At 41.9% G+C, this 24,986-nt stretch overlaps 3 protein-coding genes across 6 annotated transcripts in view; all 3 read right to left on the bottom strand.

Moving 5' to 3' along the window:
- skap1 (src kinase associated phosphoprotein 1) overlaps positions 1-12,140 on the bottom strand; it is a 32,060-nt gene extending 19,920 nt beyond the window's left edge. For 2 of the 3 annotated variants that reach the window (XR_016117326.1, XM_089015011.1), the window contains exons 1-5: positions 12,029-12,140; positions 11,367-11,620; positions 10,646-10,751; positions 10,197-10,246; positions 9,162-9,282 (exon numbers count right to left, since the gene is read on the bottom strand). Coding sequence is in view for 2 of the 3 variants with exons in the window: in XM_089015011.1 (XP_088871137.1) it covers positions 9,162-9,282; positions 10,197-10,246; positions 10,646-10,751; positions 11,367-11,415 (326 nt within the window). In the remaining variant the exon portion in view is untranslated. The remainder of the gene's footprint in view (positions 1-9,161; positions 9,283-10,196; positions 10,247-10,645; positions 10,752-11,366; positions 11,621-12,028) is intronic. The other variant, XM_089015012.1, reaches the window with a different exon arrangement.
- Positions 12,141-19,051: 6,911 nt separating this feature from the next.
- LOC148887473 (homeobox protein Hox-B1b-like) lies at positions 19,052-20,871 on the bottom strand. 2 transcript variants are annotated; one of them, XM_089015451.1, is made up of 2 exons: positions 19,712-20,871; positions 19,052-19,566 (listed from the first exon to the last, which is right to left on the bottom strand). In XM_089015451.1, the coding sequence occupies exons 1-2, from the start codon at positions 20,184-20,186 to the stop codon at positions 19,268-19,270; spliced, it is 774 nt and encodes a 257-aa protein (XP_088871577.1). In that variant the 5' UTR covers positions 20,187-20,871; the 3' UTR covers positions 19,052-19,267. The 2 variants fall into 2 exon arrangements, with proteins under 2 accessions (XP_088871577.1, XP_088871578.1); XM_089015452.1 differs by having other exon boundaries at positions 19,052-19,563.
- A 613-nt stretch (positions 20,872-21,484) lies between these two features.
- LOC148887472 (homeobox protein Hox-B3a-like) lies at positions 21,485-23,157 on the bottom strand. The gene is made up of 2 exons (XM_089015506.1): positions 22,946-23,157; positions 21,485-22,211 (listed from the first exon to the last, which is right to left on the bottom strand). Exons 1-2 carry the CDS (start codon positions 23,145-23,147, stop codon positions 21,649-21,651), a joined length of 765 nt encoding a protein of 254 aa, XP_088871632.1. The 5' UTR covers positions 23,148-23,157; the 3' UTR covers positions 21,485-21,648.
- Between the last annotated feature and the right edge of the window lie 1,829 nt (positions 23,158-24,986).

Below are 24,986 nucleotides of genomic sequence, written 5' to 3'. Positions count from 1 at the left end.
CAAAATAATGTGTGCCCATGAAATTGTTATGACTGGACATCTCGGTAAACAAATGAAGCGCTCCTTCACTTAAAACTGCAACATATTTACAGGAAAGGTGGCACTCCATTTGCTCACCCAGGCGTCCCTTTTCATTATGCGCGAACAATATAATTTTAATTCATATTTTTTTAATGGACAATTTATTCACACTGACTTTGAGATTACCTTATTTACTAAAGTTAGGGGGTCACAATTTTTCATCAGGACTACTCAAAGGGGCCATTGAAGGACAATTTTTGAACCAGATGATAAGTATGACAAAAGGCCTGACACAACTAAATACTGATTTTTAAAATCTGTTTTGATTTAATTTAGCCACATTTTTTAAAAAACATGGATCTGGGAATCCATCAAATTCTCTATCTGTCTATACATGTATGTATTTAATTATTTTGTTGATTTTATTCATTTATATTGCAAAGCTGCGTGTCGCTTAAATACCCGCATTGTAAAAATGTGGTCAAACTGCGTCGTTTTAACGACAACCAATTGTCAAGGTGACAACTTTTGACCGGTGCTATGGAGGGCAGCGGTAAAACAAGTCGGCTATTGATCCGGAATGCCCAATAAATCGAAAGCTTTTTGACGTGTATTTTGCGTGCGGGCGCATTTATGCACTTAGCGGGATGAGCCCGGGAGGTGACAAAGCGCAGGTAAGCATCGAAACGTCATCCGTTTTCCTCTGTGCTGCGCTCAAGTCCTTGGATGCATCCAATGCGGCGTTTTGGGGAGGGGCGTGACCCCCGGGTGAACTCTGCTGATGAGGTGAAACAGAAGGCAGAGAGAGGCGGCTCGGCCCTGAGGGGGGCTGCGAGGAGGAATGCCGCTGATTCAAGGGAGCGAGCGACGACCGCAGACCCTCTCCGATGGCGTCCTTGATTAGGAAAAAGGATTCGCCGGGTGCACCTTCACCCGCCCGGCTCTCAATCTGCGCACGGGCCCGGGCCAAATTGACGCATTTTTCCTCATTAGCCTAGGGAGGCCTTTGCGGCGCGTCCCTGCAGCGAGCGCGCAGACCGACAGGCACTGAGGTTAAGGGCGCCGCGTCCTCCCCTTTTTGCCCTCCCCTCCCTCGGCCTGATGCGATTAGGACCAAAGTCGTCGATACAGAAAGCGTGTTTAGAAGCTTCTAATGCACACAAAACATGCGGGGAAATACGACAGGCCCTGGGAGATGCCTACGTTGTCATCTAATCAACTTTAATGGCACCGGTGATTTATGCTGGGGTTTTTTTTTTTGATCAGGCGCGTCAATCACATTAAGACTCTGCAGGTAAAAAGCCTTCGGAGGCCCCGACACAAAGCAAAACTGATTGGGCAATTTTGTTCGGTGCCAGTTTAAACACAAAGATTTTCCCCCCTATCATCATACTAACATTTACATATGAAAATGTAAACACATTAATATTTTATGCACACATTCTAAGCATTTGATCACGTAAAGATGCTATTTGTGACGGCAAGACTGAATTGTCACCTCGATTCTAATCGGCATAAAATGAAAAGGGACGCCTGGGTGAGCAAATGGAGTGCCACCTTTCCTATAAACATCTTGCAGTTTTAATTGAAGGTGCGCTTCATTTGTTTACCGGAATGTCCAAATTGTTCTTGATATTCAATGTGTACATTTTATGCAAATGTTATACCAATTTTGTGGCCACAAATCATTTTATATTTTGAGGCCACAAATTACATTTTAGACAGAATATACTTCCCGATTTCCTACTATTATGAGTGTATATTATTATTATTTTATTTTATTGGTAGTTGGAAAGAGCAAAACTTCTTGATCTCGGCAATGGAATAACTTCAGATGACACACACAGCACACGCGAAGCACACTAAGGGACTAAATTTACTACATGACACGAGCTTCCCCCCTGGGCGGCCATAAGCGGCGTCGACGGTGACCCTGAATTTCCCTTTTGTAGATTTACAACCACCATTCAAATGCTTAAGTGCAGATACAATGATCCTCTAATCGCAGGGGACGCTTTTCAGCCGCTTGGACGGCAAAGGGAAGGAGGGGGGGGAAAAAAAGAATATAAATACGAACAACGGAGGCATTCGGGGGACATTGGAGAGGCGGCGGATTGGCGATAAAAACGGGACAAGGGGCCGTCAAAAACGAACCTGCGGGTGAAAACACTTTGGGGAAAAATCAACACGGTTAAAAGGGACGCTGACTGAAATTTATACTTTTATTTGCAGTTATACGAAAACATCAAACACTAAAACTCAGTACCTGTTTTCTTTCTGTACTTCTGAAGCAATACTGCTACACATTTTAAACAACATCCAATTATTCCTTACACTAATAGGTACTAAAATAATTATTAAAATTCAAATTTTATTAAAATGAACTAAAAATAAATGGAAATTATTCAAATAAAAAATAATAATAATAAATGTGTCAAAATTAGATTTTTTTACAGAATCGACACTGAATTTTACCAATCTTAAATAAATGTAATAATTACCTAAAAATATATATTTTTATGCATAACTTATGGAACAAATTATTTTCATGATGTTACCCATAAATATTTCCGATTCTACCGAGCTCACATTGCTTCTGGGATGTCAAATTCAAACACGCCTGCGATTAATACAACAAATGTACGATGATTGCGCTTAAAAGGTGATTTGTATTTGTAATAGTCTAAAAAAAACACATTTATTGAATTGAATAAATGATGTGCATGATGATGAATGAAGTGCAAAATATCTTGATGGAGTCATTCATACACACACACACACACACATACACGGGAAACTATCTGAATATTTTAAATTACATAATTATAAAAAAAGATTTGCAAAAATAGTTTATACGCTAATTATATGCTAATTAATTGAGGAATGACTGTCGTGATGCATTCATGCATTCATGCTTTTCACCACTTTTCACCAATTCAAAAGGTGAAAAAGTTCATTTAATGAGAGCTTTGTAATCTGTTATTTGTGAAGCAAAAGAAAATTTTGCACGAGAGAGTTTCTATTCAAAATGTTTAAAAGGTTTTAAAAAATGCTTGATTGAGGCATGTTTGATTCCATAAATTAATACAATTACGTCATTCTTATTAATCATCATGCGCCCAAAGAATGTTTCAAAATGGCCGTCCACTCTTAGGCAAAATGTCAAAATTGCGAGCGTCAAGGCAACAAAGTCACGGACGGCTTCGCTGGCCCACTTGGCTCGGACGCTCGGCGTCAAGAGGGATGCCGTCAACATCCTCGTCCACAAGGGCATGTTAATGAGCCTAAAGTGCTCATTAGAGCAACAATTAAACACAAGGATCCCTGAGGCTGCGGGAGTGGGTAAAGTGTGCGCGCCAAGCGCCGCCGCCGATCTCCCATCTCCATTTATTTCCCTAAGAAATCAGTGAGGCCACCTGGGCTTGGCATCGCAACTTCATTCATCTCCAGAAATGGATTCCAGTGGAGGGGCAAAATCAAATTCTCATTAGCAAGGCAGCAGAGAAAAGAAGCGGGAGGGTACCTGGGAACGCTAACCTCTGCCTGAACCCGCCGCATCTGATAGTTTTGCTATTTGTCTGTGACATTGACAGCTCGGGGGGGAGATTAGGACTTCCCACTTTGCATTCTGTCCGTGCGTCGGCGCCGCCGCCGCCTTACAGATGGACTGCAGCACAATTTCCCTCTGCCTTTCGCACCCCCCCCCCCCTTATACACCAAGCGCTTGGAGAGCGCTGCACCGGAGGCTAGCGCCGCTTGTAATTAGAAGGAGCGCAACAATAAAACATAGCAAACGAGGGCAGAGGCTGCGTGAGACAAACTGGGAGAGGATGCAACCACTGCACAGGGTTTTTATTTGTGTGGGGGGGGGGCTTTCAGGGGAGGGTGATGGATGCCCTTTGGCTCAATAAGTCCAAATCCCCCCCCTTCAAGCTACTATCGTCTTGCCATCTAGTGTGAATGAGTGTGTGTGATAGGAAGAGAGAAAGCGCAAGATTAATAGTGTAAACAGAGAGAGAGAAAGAGAGAGAGTAAGTGGGGGGGCAGTGGAGGAGAAACTATCAGCATCTGCAGCGGCACAGTAGCCCTCAGGGGAAGGCGGTGAACTTTTGAACCCCGATGGTGAACAGTCGTAGTGATGCAAAGCGCTTGTCGCTGCCTCGTAATGGCCGCCCGCGCCTCGCCGAGGAAAAGCGGCGAGGGCGAGCGAGGGAGGGAGGAGGAAGGGGGGCAAACGAGCCGACGTGGAAGGTCATTAACATACTTGTCGCCTCCGTCGTAAACGAGCCACCGCCGAACGTCGCCGGCGATGCGATCGAGTTGCAAAATTGGCGGCGGAAAGCCACGCCGGATGCGGGGAGCGTTCGGGGAGGGGTTGACTAAAGTTCAAAAGTTGAAAAGGTGGTTGGAAACAATCACGTGGCAACGCCGACCCCCCCTCCCCGAGCGCGCTGCGACAAACAATTTGGGCAAAATTAAAATATGTTGTTCCTGTACTGAAAGTAGAATTGTTTATGTTTATATTTGTTGTTTTCTGGAAAATAGTCCTCAAAATTGTGCCTAATGCTAGGCTAGCATAGCATTTCGGTGCTGGTCAAATATAACCATCTTCATCATATTTGTCATTATAATAATAATAGATTTCATTTCTAAGCACCTTTCAAAACTCTCATGGTCACTTTACAGTCACAGGGTATGTTTTTTTCTGTGGGTGAGCAGCAGCAGCCACACGTGACGGCGTTCACTCAACCCGGAATGACTCAAATAGCTAGCTAACAACCAGCTTTATTGTCACTCGAATTCCCGTACAATATTGAGTTTTAGGACTACATAAACATTCAACGCAGCGTTAGAAACCTTAGATTCTCTTCTTTCACCAGAAAAAAAGAGTTAATCCCTAAATGATATGGGACTGGAGTTATATGAGATTGAAATTTGGGCGGCTGACCAAAATACAATGCAATACATACATATACTCCATTTTCAAAGTTCTCCGCGAGTAAAACTCGATACTTCACACCCGCCGGGAGCCAAAAATTGCCAAATGGAGAAGCTCGCTGATGAAGAACATTTTGTTTTTGCGGGCTCACCGGCCCCTTTCCTCACGCCGTTCCAATCTGACACTCTTCAGATTTAATATTCCATTTGCTAGCTCGGTGTCATAATGTTGTTCCTGCAGATTGGCTGCTCGTATTCAAATGAGCAAGTCGCCAGATATGGTGGATTCACGTGGGTTATAATGGCGCTCAATTCCACTGCCAATACTCTAATTGCTGGAGGAAAACCCGGCGTGGCTTAAATCGGGGTCCAAAACACCCGATTTTACTCTAACGGCAAATTTAGGGACATATCTCGAGATGTCATTACGATTTCTAAATATAAAAGCTGCTAGAAAGAGAAGCCGAGGATGGTTTCGTTGCTGACGGGAGCGTCACAGACTCGGCTCGCAAAGGGCAAAAAAAAAAAGCTACAATATTTACAAAAATAAAACAAAAAAAATTAGCAATTTGAGGTGTTACAATGTAAATACACCCCCCCCTCCCTCATTTTTTGTGTGTGTGCTAAATGTTCTATGTTTAAATAGTTGTCATTTATACTATTGTTATTTCCTCAATTGTTTAGGCACCACCCCCCATTGTCTTTTTTATCTTTTTATTGCTTTCTAAGTTGATTTTAAAACAAGACAGCTAGCTAAAATTGCATTTACATTTTCAAGTGATAGCATCTCCAGCATTGAAACTACATCAAAATGTCCGATCACAGGTCGGTAATTTTTATTTTATTTAATTTTTAAACAGGCTCGTGGGATGCTCATATGGTCCTGTAGGGAATAACTGATTTTTTTGGGAGGGGAGAAAATGAAATAGAATCATAAAATAAACTATTTAGACATATTTCGTCTTGTTTACACTGTTTATGTATTTATTTAGTTATTTATTAACAAAGAATTAAAACAGTTAACCACATGACAAGCAACAATCAAATCACCATATTGATCTTGAAGAGTCAATATTTAGTCAATTTCACCTTGCCTGATTGAAAACGGCGACCGCAAAAATGTAATTTTACGTATATGTATTTTTATGCACCTGTTCTGTTTATTATTTGTCTTTGTGTTGCCGCTGCTCACCCACAGGAAAAAAAAAGTTCTTATCCCGTGACTGTAAAGCGTTCCTTGAGAGTTTTAAAAGGCGCTAAGAAAAATTGATTATTATTAATATTAATATTACTATTATTATTGTTATTATTATTATTATTATTATTTAACATTTTAAGTAATTGTCTCATCAAATAAAAAAATGTAGATGGTAAATAAATATTGAAATGTGCCCATTTATTATTCAGTTATTATTATTCACTTATCTCGCCCAGTTAGCATTTATGGATGAGAAAAAAAACATTTATTTTTAATATATTTAACTTTATTTAAAATATATTTAATACATTTATTTAACTATATATATATATATATATATATATAAATTTCAAAATAATACATAGAAGACATTTATTGGATTATAAAAAACTAGTAGTATTCTCTATACGTTTTCTTCACCTTATATTTGAATGAATGACCGCCCACCACTCCCTCCGCCATTTTAAAAATGAGCAGATTGTTGTCATGCTTACGTTTACGTGTCACAAGATAAAACATTGCGTCCTTGTGTTTATGTATTTAGATGTGCAGGAATGTGATGCATGCATGAAAAAAAAAGGGGGGGGGGGGGGTTTATATGCGTAGGTGAAAAATGGTACACGGTGCATGAGCTCCAAATAGCCGAACGCTAGGCGGAGGGCCGCGGCGAGGAAGGGGTCAGCGGTGCGGTCATCGGGTGAAACGCAGTTCACATTAGCATCCAGACAGCCGGGCTAACAATGGAGCCTCCTCCCCCATCTGTTCCCGTCAGCTATTACAAATCTGGTGTCAGTCGCTCCGTCGAAGACAACGGACCACCGCATTTCATCAAACCCAAGCGGGGAGGGAAATGCAAGCCGTCCACTTGGCACCCGTTCCCCCGACCAGAGCGCCGGCGATTACTGAGGATGACGTATTTTTGCCCTTGGGGGGGGGGGGGGGGGGGGGTCGCAAATAGAGTCAAATGATGGACAAAATAAGCATAAAGGGCCATGTTGGGAGTCGCTTACTATCTGCTATTTGGCGTACCGGAGAGGGAGTTTGCCATTTTGGCGTGCTGTTTGGATGAATGCGTTTCTTGGCTATTATTTGATTTTTAGCGACGAGATGTACGTAGCGGTAATATCGATAAGTGGAAAATATCAACCAAAGTAGCGGATGGAAATAAAGTGTTTAGTTTGAAGGAGTGTTAAAATATATATTTTAGTCATGAATTGAATACAAAAATTAGCTTGCATTTTCATTTCTTTACTTAAAAAGACACGATTCAAATTAATAGCGCGTTCAACTTTTAATTCGATCACTGTTATGGTCCCTATTGTCAGGAATTGACAATCATCATTACTGTTTTTCAAAGTAAAAGCGGTTGTGAATCATTACAAACGTAATCATCTCGTTTTAAAATGAACTATACAGGAATCGGAGAATATTTGCTAGCTGGCTCAATGGCTGAAATTCATGTAAGTGTTCAGTAATATATTATTATTATTAATTATACAGAAGATAAATATTGATCCGATATGCTGTAATTGAACAGCAAAAAAAACAGCAATGACGTAATCAACCGGCCCTTTCAAAATAATTTTTCATTGGACCGATAACTGAATGATATCATCGTCCATCGAAAAATCTCGACGTAGTGATTAAGACAAAGATTCAATCGCAACTCCTTCTGGTCCAATCAAAAACACCCCGAGGGAATTGAAATGAGCACCGGCTGACGTACGATGTCACTGATTTTCATTGAGCACCTTCCCATCCCTCACCAGAAAGCGCACCCGGGTTGAACTTTGAACTCCGCACGCCCTTTTGGCTGAGGACGCAAGCCATTCACTACGCTAACACCATCATGAGAAAGAAGCAAACAGCGCCAGAGGGTCCTCTCCGGGAAGCAAAGGTTGCCCTTGTTAATGCCTCGCTAAAATGTTTACGTTTCAAGTCCAGCTATCTGATGTTGTTTGATTCTGGCCAAATGGCGCATCGAAAGCTTAATTGGCTATCGCTCACGTTTAATACCGACATGGGTGATGTGCATTGGCAGAGCTTTAAAAAAATAATAATAATAATAAAACGACAGAAGGGAGTTGGACAATGTAAAAGAGGCCGTAACTGGAATATGAACCTTGCGAGGCAGATGCGCAAACCGCTCGCCCACCGAGCTGCTTATTTTAAAGCAAACGCGGACGAAAAAATAATAATTCCGATCATCTCGCCATCTGCCGGGATCGTCTGCCTCCATTTTCCTTTTGCGTTGCCGAGACGCACGACTTGACGTAGCCATATTTGACGAGAACCAGCTGGCATTAATGAGCGACGTGCTAAAACCACCGGAAACATTTTTCCCCCCCTCGTACGCACGGAACATGTGCTCTTCGCAAAAAAATAAAAAATAAATAAAACAAGAAATGGGCACTAGAGACGAGCGAGTCAATAATGCCCACCTGCGGCATGTCAAGGGCGATTAGCCGGCGCGGCGAGTTGGGAAAAATTCTAAAGAGGAGGGAACGAGTAAGATGGAGGGAAAGATTGATAAATCCAGAGAGGGACGGGACACACATGGGCCCTCAGGTACAGTGTTGTATTTCAAACCGGCTTGTGAAAGAATAGAGGGGCAGTGGGTCGATCAATCACGCCATTAGCCCGCAGCTACGCGGCCTTCTGCCTGTGTGGGCTACCGACATCTCGTAACCGCCACCGGGGGGCGCTCTAGCTTACCAATAAGACCCTGTGAGGAAGCAAGAGAAAGCCCACCTGCTCACTAGCTAATGATGGAGGAGTGGGCGTTTGAAAGGAGGAGTCAGTGATGTCACCAAGATATGGCATGATCTGTTTTCTCAAATTAGGACAACAAAGTGTGCTTCCTGTGGAGTGAAGAGGCCATCTGAGAGGGTGTTAAAAGTGCAACCGGGCAGCTTTCTCAGAGGATACAAACAATAACTCTTCCTTTTAATTGCCTCGCTCCATCAACACGCACGCACGGCTAGAAAGTGGAGACAGAGAGTACTTGCACTCTGCCGCTCCGTCCTCTTGGTTGTCGGAAGCCACGGAGGCGGCGTCGGATGGCGCAGAGCGGCCCAGACTTGAGCTGCGGTTGTCGTCCGAACCGTCTTCCTCCCTCGAGTCAGCTGAAAGCGAATAGAAGGGAAATCAGGACATGGCGGCGGCCAAAGTACTCACACATTGCACTGAAGTAGAAGTACAAATACTGTAGAAGCCTCAAAATTAAAAAAAAAAAAAACTGATTAAAATCGTTTGTTTGAAGAAAAAAAGAAGACTGTGAAATGGAATTCAATGTAAATCATTATTTCCTGTCAGTTACATATGATATCTATCTATCTAGCTAGCTATCTAGCTAGCTATGTCGCTATCAAGCTCGCTATCTAGCTACTGGCCTCTGGCAATGTTTATCACCTTTTTTTCCTTTTTTCCCCCTCTGGCTCAACTTTCCCATTTATTTATTTTTTGTATTTTCTCTTGACTTTATCCTCATTTCTTTTTTCCTTTCTTCACTTCTTATTTATCTAGCTATCCAGCTATACATCTAGCTGGTTATATTCTAACTAGCTTGATATTTGCTATCTAGCTGGCGATCTATATCTATCTATTAGCTATATAGCTATCTATCTAGCTATTAGCCATCTATTATAAATGAAATGTATTATTATCAGCTAGATAGCTAGCTTTCTATCTCTTTGAGTTTCTTCTGGGTTGAGTGAACACTGACACGTGTGGCTGCCGCTACTCACCCACAGAAAAACTTATCCTGCGACTGTAAAGTGACCTTGAGAGTTTTGAAAGGCGCTTATAAATGAAATTTATTATTGTTATTATTATTATTTTCAGAAGGTGGCACAATAAAAACACCAGTGTATTCATCGAGGTTGTCAAAAGTAAATAAAAATAAAATCATGACGAATAAATAAACGGATGAATGGCTTGCGGGTTAATATTTAGTGCCATTAAAATATGTTCCCATTTTCTCTGCATGACTTGCCACATGTTAAGATCACATGTCAAAAATGCATAAAATGATACTTACAGCGGATGGGGAACTCCTGAGCGTTTCTGCGAAGAGAGAGATTTTTGTTTCTGTAAAAGACAAAGCAGCAGTTTCGGTTGTTCATATTGTTTCTGGTCTTTTCTTAAGAGGGGAATTTTGTCACCATCACACCCACAAATTGAATCAAATTAAAAGGAAATGATAAGAAAAGGGTTCTCCCGCGTGAGACCTTTGGAAAAAAAAAAAGATAACGGCAATAAGCAACAAGCCATTAAACTCAATGAGTTCATCTGAATGCTCCAAACTGTATTTAAGGTAATTACAGCGCCAATTACAGATCTTGTTCGGTATTAGGAATAAACATTAGATAATTGGGCCATGAAATTACATTGTGACGCTTGAGTGGACCTTCGTGAGATTTATTTCTTTTTTTTTTTTTTTTTTTTTTAGGGGAAAAAAAGGTAAACATTGACAATGCCAACGCCTACGTTACGTGCACCACCCGGAAATTATTAAGTAGGACTTTGCGGGTCTCTGCGGCATTTTCACTCAGCTCCTCGTCCTGAAGGATCTCAGAGATAAACAGCTCGCAGTCTGAAAGAGCAGAAAGAACAATCAGAGCACATTGTAAAATGTTAAATGTGTGGCAAGCCACCAACAAGTGTACTCACTAGACCTTAGAGCCATTTGGAAAATGAGACAATGGTTCTTATTGTGGTCGTAGTTGGAATGAGAATCTCTTTTGATCCGTGAAACAACTTGTAGTATATTGTTAAAAGTTAAAAACGGAGTCCTCTAAGAATTAAATCGACAATATCTTTCACTGAATCAACACTAAATTGACTGAAATTCACAGTATGTTTTTCTCTGAGGCTATGTTGACACTGTCCAACTCAGATTTTTTTGGGTGTCAAATTTGATCTTGTGATCTGTGTGAATTTAGCCTAAATATGTGAGACCGTAAACGAAAATTGTGGCGGCCATTTCTGCGAACAGGTTGGCCCACATTACTAATCTGACTCGTATCCTTCACGCCATCACTCATATTTTGATATGCAAACGTTATCTAAAGGCATGATAATGGCTCCCAATACTACATACAGATGCTTATATTGTAAGTTCTCACTCGCCCATTTCAAACCACTGAACATTTCTTTTTTAAAACAATGAATACAATTGAGTTTAAAGCAACAAAAACAAAAAAATTACCATCTAGTAGTCTCCTGATGTCATTTGCGATGCTCTCCATTCCTGACATCCACAACTGACATTCGTACAGCTGTCGATTTTGCTTTTAACTCGCACAACTCACAGAGTGTCCGTTTGCACCGTTGACACAGAAAAAAGAACCCCCTGCTTTGTGAAACACAACTTCCGTGCCAGTATCATTGTGGTGAACACGTGAGGGAGGATGATAACTTCCTGTGGTTTGATGCTGTTGACAGGAAGTTAAGGTCCTTGTCCTGGAGCATACACAAGTCATGGTAAAGCAAAAATATATGGACAAAATGTTAAAAAAAAAATCCTAAACCTCCATTATATTTGCAACCTCCTGTAACTATGATACCATAAGTCTGCAGACCTCCACCAATGTTCAAACTTCTACTGTAGAGATATGATACAAAATCGACATTAAACAGTACACTACATCACGTGGGGCATGATGCAAATTGTCTTCGTGGTTTTTACTTCATATTTGTAGGAAACAGATTGCACATTGCCTGACTACACGTGTTTGCTCGAAAATGGCGTCACTGTTTCCCCACTTAAAACTCGCACATATGGCAAACCAAAACTTGAGGTCGTCTGCTCGGGTGCAACGACTGTATTTGTTTTGTATCATTTATCTTTACTTTAAAGTTCGAACATACCTGAATCGCCTCATATTTGACTTTATCACTCGATTCAACACAGACGCATTGACGTCGATCGCGGGTGGGAAAGAGAGGTCGGCAGGGGCTATAAAGTGACGTACTTCCGCCTAAACAGGTGACCTCCAAACCGGAAACATTTCACCTGGTTTGATTTTAAAATGTAATTTAAATAAATGTATTTACATAAATAAAAATGACATTTTTAAATATTTATCTTTATCTATTTATCTATTCTTGAAACAATTCAAAACTTTGCACAAAATCTGTGCTCTAATTTTAAACGTGTCATACATAAAGGCCTATTAAAGTCCTGATAACCTTAGAGGTTAAATAACTCGCTCTAAAAATAAAATAAATGAAAGAATTTGAATAGTTTAAAACAAATTAGAACGTACTTGGTGTGGGGTGTTGCTTCCTTGGAAGGTTTGTTTGCCACATTCAAAAACTAGAGTAAAATCGGAAATCACATCTATCAACGCTGTAATGCACCACGGCAATGAATGCTTTGTTAACATAAGAGTTTATTGCATATGTTTGCCTATTGTGATTTCATAATGGGGAGAAAATATCGCTTTGAGATTGCATAAATTCAGTCATACTTGGGAGTTGGTATTAATATGGTCAAATCCGGTTACAATGCAGATTTGCGAGCTGGCTTTTCTTGAACTGTTAAACGTAAACCTACTCTTCAAATTCAATCATGGATGCTGCTTTGTGTTTAGAAATTCCACCGCGGCGACTGTCGTTTGATCTCCATTTTAGCCGATTAGGTTTTGAAAGGATCTATACATTATCTTCACAGACAAGAGCACATATTAGCAAATACTCTAATAGATTTAATTCTCTCTCCCTGTGTTTAAATCATCGTATTGACCATCTTAATGGCTCTCCGTGTGGGCTGAGAAACTAATTAGGATATTTGTGACAACACAAGCTTCTCTAAATTGGTCCCAAAAAGTATCTGAACAGTGATTCATAACAGCAGTAGATGTGTGACTGAACACAAACAGTTTGAAAGCGTACAGGGATTATAAAATGAATAGAACACACGCTGGGCCTCGCCTGTCGTTTTATTGACCGTACAACACATCCGACGCACAGCAAGCCATCAAATGACCATTGCTAAATCGCGGCTGCCTCACAGCGCCTTCTAAGGCTGAGCTTTTAATTTATTTTTTAAAATATGGAACTTAATCATCTGGATTCGCCTGATGTTGCTCTGAGCATTGTGAATACCCAAGCAACACCCCCAAATTACTCCCACAATATTAGAAGCAGACAATTGTCTTTCTGAAATGAATAATGAAGATTGAAGGTCATTAGTGTTTTAGACCAACCCTTTTATTGACTATTTAATGAGTAGGTGTGTCCTGAGGCCTTGGTTCGTGTAATATAATGGTTTTACTAGCGTCATCTCAGTGTTTTAGTACATGCAAACAGTGAACCGGAGGATATTTTTAAGACCCTTGCACAATTGATAAAACATGACACAATGACATGGGCGACAAAAACAAACCGCAATATCGTCGGTTGGGACACTGTATTATGTCAACCTTTCCAAAAATACGTCTTTGTTTGTGATTTTCGCGCCAAGTGCGGTTCCATGACGCTTCCTGTCGCGTCCCCACAGGAAGCCGCGGGGTCATCGCGAGTTGAATCCCGTGTCGGAATTGTCCCCGCGCTGACCTGCGCCTGACTGGCCTCCCAGCAAAAAGCCCCTGTGAAGGTAAGAGGAACTAGGGTCCCCTCCCTTGGAAAAGAGGGGTCCCTCCCTCTTGACAGCTCCACAGAGCCGTAGCCACCTGCCTGCTGGGTCACCCCCCATATGAAAAGGGAAGCCCTTTGTAATCCGACGGGGATTACACCGGGCAACAATGCGCCGCTCAAAGAGCGACAAAAGCCCTGTATCAAACGTCGCTGAGGGGGAGCGAGGCTATGATCTCCCACTACTACCAACACTGACTCCTTGACCACCTCACCTCCCCCCGTTTAGGATTCACCAGCTCTGTCCTCCTCCTGCCCTCTCATCTTTGGGATCTGGCCTTTTATCAGCGCATTCCTTTTCATTTGCATTGCGGGGTGGGGAGGGACAGCAGGTCCCTCTGATCTGATAGCGCCAGGAGAGGGAATCAGGAGGTTCCTCGGGACACAAGAGGTGTTGGAGCGGGTGTCTGTGTCCTGTCGTAGCTTGGTTACACACACATACACACACACACACACATTTGCGCTACACATAGCATTCTCAAGATAGGAAGGTACAGTGACCCCTCCACCCCCCCATACACGAGAGATGCATGTATAGACCCCGCCTTTAGAATGAAAAACGTGTGAGGTCCTCACTTGTCAAAAAAATGTCCCCACTACATCTGATATAAAAGAATAGTGGTCCTTACAAAAATAGTCATACAAACTCACACACGCAACCAAGATTCGGTTTATTTTAACAAATCCTAAACCCAAATCAGCAGATGTACAGTAGATTATGCAAGAATTTAAAGAAATATATATTGGTCAGTGCAGAGGAGGCTTCACTGACCCTGACGGCTCGCCACCGTCTTTTAAATCCAAACCCTCCGCAACGAGACCCTCCATCCGACACATCCGAGGGTCTCCTCCGGCAAACGTTTGCGTTGCTGGAGGAGATAAAAAGACGAAGTTTGCTTTTCTGGTTTCCTCACAATACTTGTATTCCCAGCCCACCCATTGCTCACACACGTCAGCGATAGGGGGGAGATTGCGGATGGGTAAAGGTAAGAAGCGGTGATAGATTGAGGACACGAAAGACAATAAGAGCTAACGTGCGGAGCGTTCCTTGAGGTTGCCTCGGCGGATAGAATGGGGAGATTGTATTATTGTAGAATATATGAGCCATGTGCAAATATTAATCTAGCATTATTTGAAGTGTCCGCTAACCATAGCGATCTCAGCCTGCTCACTCGGTGATGACATACCTCCATTACATTTTGATATATGCACGCATGAGAGCGGCCTATTTTTCACGGCCAAGACATTGTCCCTAGAGGCGGTCGCTCCAGAAGAATCCATGAATTATCCCCGTAGCGAGCCGACGCTATTGATACAAGTGGGATTGAGATACTGGAAGGACGCCAGGAGAACGTGTCGGCCTGCACTTGTGATCCTACCGCCTCCTTCCCAGTCGACTTAATTGGAATACAAAGCAGAGGGAACGACAGAGGGAGGAAGGAGAAAGAATGGTGGGGTGTTGGGGAGGGGGGGGTCTGTCTGTCTTCAGCAACCTTCACTCCTCACTGGGAATTGACTAGGGGGAACCAGCGAGCGAGACCGACACACTGTCAGTGGTAAAATGAACTGTCACCTTGCATTTCTCAACCTGCTGGCGCCGGCGAATTGGCCGCTTTGAACCATGTGACGTGACACTGATTGAGTTCTGGAAGGAGCTGCTCCAATTTCCACGTGCGTCCACGTATAGGGAACGTCCTCGTGGAGCTACACGTGACTCGATTTCTCGCCTTACCGTGAAGATGGAGTTTCATTGTATGGCGGCTCATCGTCGCAGATTTTTGAGTGATCTTTATAAGCCATACAATAGGGCTGACGAATTCAATTCAGATCAAATTCTCAATGTATATTTCTACTTTGGCAATATTGAAAAAATATACGACTGTCCTGTGTCACTCCCGCAACGGCGCAAACGCACCTTTCAACCTTTTCCTGTCTACTGCGCTCCACAGTCTTGTTTTTCTTCCCGGCACGACAGGAGGAAAACTATTAGCGCTGGCCTCTCGGATCCTGGAGGCAATCCCGGCGAGTATTAAGACGTTAACCATGGCCAAGTCACCTGTCTCTCCCAGTTACCGCACTGACGGGGCGGAGAAAGGATGCTTTGGCTAGGGGCGGGGGATCCGAGAAGCTAGGCCTTGGGGCTTGCACATCCATTAGAGCCTGACACGGATGTGGAGGGGGAGGGTCTCGAGTTTAATGGAGCTTCAGTTCCACAACAAAGGAAGAAGGCAGCGTGCTGATCACAACGAAGCGCTTTTTCCTCCAATCTACCGTTAGAGGTTTGAGGTTAATTGTCCGAGTTGAACGACTCATTCGGATGAAACTGTTTCAACAAGCGATCGGAATAATTCACCGGTCAGCTATAGTATTTACAAGTTAGTGTTCAATGATCTGCTTGTCTTCTGCCACGTGTACTTTGCTAATGTAAAATAAATATCCAATTGGTTGTAAATATTAAGAATCAATTATTAGCATACGATCATGTGTTTTTATAGATAAACAATGCAGCATGTATGCTCACCTGGCCCTCTGTGTGACGGGAGAAATCCCCCCACCCACCCAACCCCCTTTCCCTCCCATGAACACTGGACCCGACTGGCCCTTTGAAGCCAAGGGGGTTCCTGCCGGGTGACGTGCGACAGAGGAACTGGTAGAAACCCAAGGAAGTGAGCCTGGCAATAGACTTGTAAAAGAGCTAGCAACAACTGTGAGCAGCATGGGGTACAAACAGCACTGGCTTCACCTCAAAGTCAGCTCAGAGGGGGTGACGGTCATCTGGAGATGTGTCAGATATGCTGTACTATGTCCCGGTTCATCAGTCACACTAATATTATATGGCTATATCTCATTCGAATGAACTAGATGCTTTGTTTTGTTTCAGTGTGTCATTGTTTTCAAAATGGCAGCCTCCTACGACATGACATAGTCGATTTGAATCCAATCAATCATTCAATACTGGTTCTTCTCGTACTCAAAATGTGCTTTGGCAGTTTGTTTGCCCGCGGGTTTTACTCACCTTCATCCTGCGCTGTCCAACGGGAGTCTTCCGAGTTCTTCGTCCCATTCCCGAGGTGAACATCTGTCTCGAAGCCGACGGCCAATGCGCTGAGTCTGACACCTCCAGATGGAAAGCCCGCTGGGAGCGTTGAGGTATTACCCATCGAGCTGACAGGGATCGCACCTTCGGAATGAAATCCCACACTTGTCTTCAGAGCCGGTCGCTTCCTTCTTGTCAAATGTGCCACCCCGACCCTTATGGATGATACCACCTTTGCCGCTTATCACCCACCACCACGTGACTTGGCTTTGTGACTCATCTGAAACAGCTTCTAAATGAAAAAAATGCATGAATAATTATCAATTTTCTTCCCTGGTTTTTAATTTTAACTCAAATTGATTTGGTTTCTGTCATTCAAAACATGGGAGTTGCTGATATGAACAGCTTGAACACTAGCTAGCTAGCTAATATGAACTTACTTATATGTGCTCTTTGCACACTAGCAAACTAACTACCTAGCTATTAGTTAGTGTTCTCTTTGTACATTCTCTAACTAACTAGCCAGCTAGCTAGTGTGCAAGGAGTTCATATCAGCAACTCCCATGTTTTGAATATGTGCTGCTTTCACACTAGCTAACTAACTCGCTAACTAGCTAGCTATCTAGTGTGCAAGAAGCACATATTCAAGACCTGGGAGTTGCTGATATTTACTGTTTGCAAACTAGCGAACTAACTATCTACTGTGCAAGGAGTTCATATTAGTAACTCCCATGTTTTGAATGACAGGAAGTGAGCCCAGCTAGCTAGCTATCTAGCTAGGTTACAAAAAAATCTAAAAAACTAAAACCCATATCGACTTTTTGACGTGTCAAATGCCGTCCTTTCACCTCCAACTGCTTCATTTCCACCTGAAATCTAATTAACTCCAGCTGTTATAAATCACATGGCGACTAATTCCCGTGTTTATGCGGCACTTTGATGACAGATCCCTCCAATGCTAAAACTGCAAAGTGCGAGAGAGGGTCTGCAGTCACCCCGGTTGTCCTGACAGATTGACTCCACATTCATCTGGGCCTGAACTCTGCGTGAACCTCGGGCGTTAGGAAAGAAGGCCGCCGACAGGCCGACAAGCCGACAGGCCGACAGGCCGGGGCTGCTGGGCCAGTATGAGCCTGTGGGTGTTTGTGCTCAAACCCAACACCCAGTGTAAATATTGAAACTGCCCTCCCCTTCCTTCACCAGCACGCCGGGCAAGGCGATCTGGTCCGACGGAAGCTCAAATAAGTACGAAATTGTCAAGTAGGTTCCCTAAAAATGTCTAAATGGCCACCCAGAAAAAGAAAGCAATTCATTTTTAAATGGGTTGAAATTGCTTGTTTGTCAATGCAGCTAAATGTTGTCAAAGTATATATTCTTTTAGTCATTTTAAACAGCTGATTTTGTTTGTTTTTCCTTCCATTTGAATGTTCTCTAAGTATGTATATGCATAATGAGTGTACTTATGTTTAGTGGAAATATAAACACCTTGTGGAATAGTCTGAGAAATTTGAAAACCTAGCAATGCATTTATTTGACTGTCGACTCAATCCAGTAGGATTTGGGTAACAAAAATGGAGACTCGCATGCACCCTGCAGTTTGTTGTCATGTTTAGAGCCCCTGGAGGTATTTGGAGGTGAATAGGTCACCAGGAACCACCCTGTGTGTTGTGAAAGATTCCTCTTGTCACATTATGCAAGAGAGGAATAAATATAGAGCACCACTTTTTTTGTTGTTACCAACTTGACTGACCACGGTGAATTCAAAATGTAAAATTTATTGCAGTGGTGCCGATAAAGCGCGAGTCAGACCTCTGGCGATATTTTTCCAGTTCCATGAGAGGGCAGCATTTTCCTTTGGATCATGTTAGCGCTTTATTACAGCTTCAGATGTTGTTAAAAGCGCTATATAAATTACTATGTATGTATTGTATTTTGTACATACGCACCCATTTCAAGCTCAGATAACACCAGACCCATATAACTTAGGTATTAACTATTTTTTTCTGATGGAAGAAGAGCAACTAAGATATTTAACGCTGTATTGAATGTTTGTGTATAGTTCTTAAAGTCAACATTATGCGAGTCCTGGAATTTGAGTGACAATGACAAAAACCCTGGCGCTGGAGTGGATATTTTTTGGACACATTGTCTGGCAGTGAATGAGTTAACAGGCAAAAAGAATACAATATAAAACAGGACTTTCAGTGTATCAATGGAAATTGATTACCTTTATTCATCTAAAACCTCTGTTGTAAAATACCCTGTCAAATAAATAGTGCAATCGGTAACACTGAGCAGCTCAGTGTTTGGACACAAACATTTTTTTTTAAAGTAGGAAAGAATAATCAAAAATAGCAGTTGGTTGTATACCCTGAAAGTCCACGTGCAGTTCTTTTTTTTTTTGCAATGTCTCCTCCTCGGTGAGTATTTTAGGTTCACTCGGTTGGCTTGGCCTTGGGAGGCGGCTGGGGTGCCGTGGGGGTCTCAGCAGGCCCTCCACCGGCGATGCAGCCCTGCTTGTCTCGCTTCTTCTGCTTCATTCGTCGGTTCTGGAACCAAATTTTCACCTGCGTTTCGTTGAGCTCCAAGCTAGAAGCCACCTCCACTCTCCGAGCTCGGGTCAAATATTTGTTGAAGTGGAACTCCTTTTCAAGCTCGGTCAGCTGCTTGGTGGTGAAGTTGGTTCGGATCACGTTGTGCTGGCCCGGGACCCCGAAATCGCACAGAACCGCTGCTGGGGAGAAGGAGGGAGAAAGGACAAAAATGGATGGAATGGAAGACGTGACGCTTTTTTTAGGTGGATGAATGAAAAATGGACGAAATATTAGTTGGTGGTTAGCTTTTTTAGGGACTGGGGTGTTTTACGACGATTAGCTCACCCGTTTTAGGAGGATTCCTCTTCACTTTCATCCAATCAAAAGTTTTCGAGGGTTCCTCCGCAGGATCCGCGTCCTTGTGCTGGGCCGTGTAAACATTTTCCGGGGGGTACTCCGGTGGTCTCTGCTCCGCACCGCCGTAGTGGACGAACTGTGCCCCGCAGCTGTCCCCGGCGTAAGGCTGCATGTTGCTTCCCTGCGCCTGGATGTAGCCTCGTTCCTGCTCCGGGGACAGGCCGTACTGGTGGTGTCCGTAGTCCACCGGGGACCCGTACACCGAGTTCCCCGGCGGGGGTGGCGCATACTGCAGATCCAGGTTGACGTGTGTCTGGTGATGAGGGAAGGGAAGGTTCTGGTGGCCCTCCTGGTTATAAATATCCGCGTTGGGCGTCACGTATCCCTGGTTGAGGTTGTGGTAACCGCCTTTGAAAACGCTCGGGCCGCGGTTACAAAGCGGATAGTCGAGGTAGGAATTCATCGCAGACCACAGAAGTCATTAATCGCCCTAAAGCCCGGAGGTAGTATGTCAAAGCTGTAAAAAAAGTGCCCTCCACCCCTCATATCACCTTCCTGACACGACACGTGACCCGAGACCGGCCAATGGCGTGGTACGACGGCTTCCATGTCTCGTCAGTCAAGGGGTTTTGGCCATTTGCATGACAAACACTTCCATCAAACGCGCTCATCCATCTGATAAGAACACAAACGTGGAGCAGGACTAAATGACAAGTCATCGCCCCCTTCTAAAATTCTTAATGAGTTCACCGTCGTGTGTGAAAAATTAAAATGTCCATCTCCCGAATTTAAGTCCGCGTTTCTATTGCAAAACTGGAACTGGAAGGAGGCCTTGAGACTTTATTTTACAGTCGTGAAGCTGTCAATGAAATGTAACATTTAACTTGTTTAGTTCTATTTCTGCAGACTTTAAATATGTGTTATTCAGCCTTGATTTTCTTTTTATTTATTTCTTTATAGACTGACTGAGTGTGCCAGAAGGCCGCATAGTGATCCATCAAGTCCTCTTAACTAAAAGAAGACAGCTTGTGAGACCCTCAAAAGAACAATAACACTCTTCTCACATGTCAAATGGATTCTTATCACATGCTGATTTTTTTCTTTTTGGGGCCGTGTGGTTCTATATCAAAAACAATATATGTTTTATCCTATTTTAATCACAAATTAAGCCCATATAAAATTCATTCAATGCATTAAATTATTTGTTTTTTATATTAAATACCACCAAAAATATTCATCTCTTTAACCATTATGCAGTTCAATTTAAGCTAAGTGAAAAATGTATTGAAGCAATCCTGTTCTGTCGTGAGTCATAATAGCTGTAAAAAAATATTAAACTTCATCGTCTATCAATTGTTTATTTTTGTTTTTTCATGCAAAAAAAAGCATTGTATTTTTGTTGTATTAATAAGAACGTCCATTGCATTTTTGATTGTTGTTAAAAAAAAATGAAACAGTGATTCCATTTAAATATATTGCACATATTATAAATAAAAATGTCCCAAAATAAAAATCAATAAAAAAAATAAATACAAATAAATAAATATATAAATTAACATTTAAAAAACAAACATTTAAAAAATATATAAATATACAAATGTAATAATTTAATATAATATATTATCAATAACAAATAAATAAAATAAAATATTATGCAAATGTATTTTACGACAAAGTTAAATACAACTGAACTGATGACTCTTTTAAATACAAGCAGAGGGTGTTGTATCATGCTGATATTTGTACCAAATTATATTCACTTTAAAAAAACTTCTTTAAGGAATACGTTTTTAAATCATATGTTTAATCATCATGCTGCAGCCCTCTGAGTGGGAGCTACAAATAAAAAAAAACAATTTTAGCATTAGATGAGTAAAATGTCTAATGTCTGTACAATAATAACACAATTGCATGCACGTATATGATTACAAATGCGTGAGTTTAGGAGCGTGCATGATTCTGTCGTGAGGCGTCAAATATGACTGAAAATCCTCGTGTCGATTTTGCGCATGCGCAGAACTGTGCGTGTCGTGATGTGCGTCATACGAGGTGCTCGGAGCGGGATAATCCGACCACTGGTGCTGGGATTGGCCCCGGAGCGAGGCTGCTAGGTAGTCCCGGCCCAAGTGCACGTAGCCCAGGCTGGACAGAGTGGGGCTACCCGGGGCGGAGGGTGGCGAGCCAGGTGAGGAAGAGGAGGAGGCGGAAACAAGGATATGCGGCTGCTGTTGTTGCTGTTGTAGCCTCTCGTCCTTCTTCTGCTTCATCCGGCGATTTTGGAACCAGATTTTAATCTGGCGTTCCTGCAAATTGAGCAGGCCGGCCATCTCCATCCGACGCGGCCTGCACAAGTAGCGACTGAAGTGGAACTCCTTCTCGAGCTCCACCAGCTGCGCGCTGGTGTAGGCCGTGCGAGTGCGCTTGCAGGCCGGCGTGCTGGAGCTCGGAGAGTCGGTGGTGGTGGTGGCGGTGGTGACGTTTCCGAATTCTGCCAAACCAACAGTACAATCAAACATTTTTAGTTTCTTAATCTACAAATTATACTGACAACGGTATGATAATTGAAAAAAGTGATTTCTTTTAGCTTTGCAGTTATAATTATTTGTTCATTGGCTTTCCACTCTGCATTACGTATTTTAATGCATGCTTTACTCTGCTAACTGCCATTAATACATCGTTATGACGTTTTTTAAAGATTTTTTTAAAAGACAACATTATGTATGCAGCTACGGGTGTATTAAGTAAAATGTTATAATACAATACAATACAATACATATTGATTTATATAGCGCTTTAATAACAGCTGAAGCTGGAACAAAGTGCTAACATGGGGAAAAAGTGAAAAGATGCCCACTTGCGGAAGGAAAAAACACTGCCAGAGGCCATGACCAGCTCTTTATCGGTACTCAAACAAGAAAAAAAACCCGAATAAAATCGGGAATGGCCCTCTACGTCATATTTTGAAATCTCGAATAAATTCGTGAATGGCAGTTAATGAGTTAATTTATGATGCTCGTGTTTATGTTTTATTTGTTCATATTTGTTTTCAATTTTAATTGCATTATCAGTGAATATTTATCCTGCTTTGGTATTTAAATATTTGACTCGTACATTGTAATTATTATGAGCTACTGATTTGACGTTTATTTAAATACATTATGACGTCATTTATCTTATCCTTGGAATCTTGAATTTGTATGAAACAAATGATTGCAAACAAACCTGTCAGCCTGCTGTCGAGTTTACGTTTTGCCTGCCTGGACTCTTTCATCCAGGGGAAAATACTTTTACTGGCACAGCATTTGTGATCCACCGTCTGCTTGCTGCACACAAACGCAGCACACAGTGAGAAGTTGTTGTTGTTCTTCTTCTGATGCTCCTCACGCGTCTGCACTGGCTGCCGGCTGCTCTCCATGACACGCATACAGCGAGGCCCTTTGACCTTGTGACGAGGCGAAATGTCACATGGCAGCTTTTGGAAGAGAGTCTGAAAGAAGGCAGAATCAGGGAGGAGACCCAAAATGATCCATCTTATCAAGTCAATAGTGTGTTGACATGAATAGCCTGCACATAGCTCGGCATGGAGATCAACATAAGATGAGCTAAAAGTTGACAAAAAATGGACCCAAATTGGAGTGTAAATAATAAAAAGCAACTTAAAATTCATCATTTTAAACACCCCATGATGGGTTATTTCAAGTGAACTTTTCCAAGTCTATTTGAATAACATAAAAATGAGCTATCCAATAATTAGCGACATTTTTAACTTAACAAATTTGGTTACATAAAATAACAACATGAGTTAAAAAGAAGTCAAAATGTGTAATTTAAAATGTCACTTTTTTTCCAAGCCAAATTAGCTTCAAGGCTAACACAATATGGGTTATTTTCAACCTAGTAGTTTTAAGGGAGTTTATGCTTTTTTTTGCTTCAAAATATCCTATAATACCATCAAAAATATCCTGTAACCTTTAAAGTGTCTTTGAGAGTTTGAAAGGCACTTATAAATGAAATGTATATTATTATTATTATTATTATTATTATTATTATTATTATTATTATTATTAAATGTTTATTTTAGACATGTGGAATACAATTTTAAACATCAAAATGTGAATCACCAAAGCATCCCCTTTTATTTTGAAAAAGAGCCATGTCATTTTGTTTCTATTTTTTATTGATGCTCTTAGTATTTAAAAAGGTTGAATAACTTTATGTTAATTTTTCGTGTTTTTTAACAAAGAAAACGATGGTCAATCACTCCTTGGCTGACTATGGCACATTTACGTCAATCATTGAGATTCGCCTCTTATTCAACAAATATATTACATTATAATAATTTCAAGCGAATATTTCATTGGATTGTTTTAATGAAAGAAAAAAAAATGAATGTTTGATAAGATGCTAACAATCATAGCTAATATCCACTCTCAAAAAATCGACAATATGGAATCGTTTTTGGTTTGTCTTTCTTTCCATAACAAAATATCAGAAATCCTATTTTAATAGAGGAACAATAACGTGTTATGTATAGAGATGAATACCTCAAACAAGACCCCCCTTCATTGTGCCTTGCAGCATTTGTTCAAATCCAACGTGGAAAGGGAAACAAATGTAAACATGTTTCCATGCATCACTACTGTCTTCTTAATGAGGTGAAGCAGCACCAAACAAAGTATTGGGGGTTGAGGGGGTGTGGATAAGAAGTGTGAAGGCATGCAGCTTTATGAACTCTGCTTGAACCGAGCAGCCTCGAGTCAGGCTCGTAAATCATAAAGACACATCAGCGCGTCTGCGTGCGGCCGCCTTACCTCGGAAAGCTCCATTCATCCCAACACAGGCGCGCGTGCACGACGCCTCTGCCTCGACCCGATACACTTCTTATTATTTCATAAGATAAAACTCAAATCATCTCGCTGGTCCAGTCTGGATTTGGCGTTTGTGGGGAGGTTTGCCTGCTTGCAGATAGAGTAGACAGTTTTGCCCACGCACCCTGATCACACACACTCCCTCCGTCTGTCTGCGCGCGCGGGGGGTGCGCGTGCATGTATGACGAGCCCTGAGAAGCGACAGAAAAAAACGTTTGTTGTCATCATGCATGTGAACGAGCTAATGCAGCCCGTGATAACGATAACGCCGAGCTTATTTTGTATTATTATTATTTTAATGAACGCCCATGGTCTCTTTGTGGAAATTAAACAGCAACCGGAGCCATCAAAACAAACTGCTTTGCTATTTAAGTCCCCTTCGGTCCTCTTAAAAA

This window comes from Hippocampus bargibanti, linkage group LG15 (genome assembly GCF_051943395.1).
Source record: "Hippocampus bargibanti isolate YZ-2025 linkage group LG15, ASM5194339v1, whole genome shotgun sequence".
NCBI classification, from domain to species: Eukaryota; Metazoa; Chordata; class Actinopteri; order Syngnathiformes; family Syngnathidae; genus Hippocampus; species Hippocampus bargibanti.
This window is presented reverse-complemented; position numbering and strand designations above follow the sequence as displayed.

Bases quoted from the DNA above. Each gene is read 5' to 3' on its own strand.
- LOC148887472 (XM_089015506.1), bottom strand. From the start codon at position 23,147: ATGCGTGTCATGGAGAGCAGCCGGCAGCCAGTGCAGACGCGTGAGGAG. The intron at 22,212-22,945 runs GTTTGTTTGCAA...TTGGTTTGGCAG, and splicing joins ACTCGACAGCAGGCTGACAG to AATTCGGAAACGTCACCACC.
- LOC148887473 (XM_089015451.1), bottom strand. From the start codon at position 20,186: ATGAATTCCTACCTCGACTATCCGCTTTGTAACCGCGGCCCGAGCGTT. The intron at 19,567-19,711 runs GTGAGCTAATCG...CCTTCTCCCCAG, and splicing joins GAGGAATCCTCCTAAAACGG to CAGCGGTTCTGTGCGATTTC.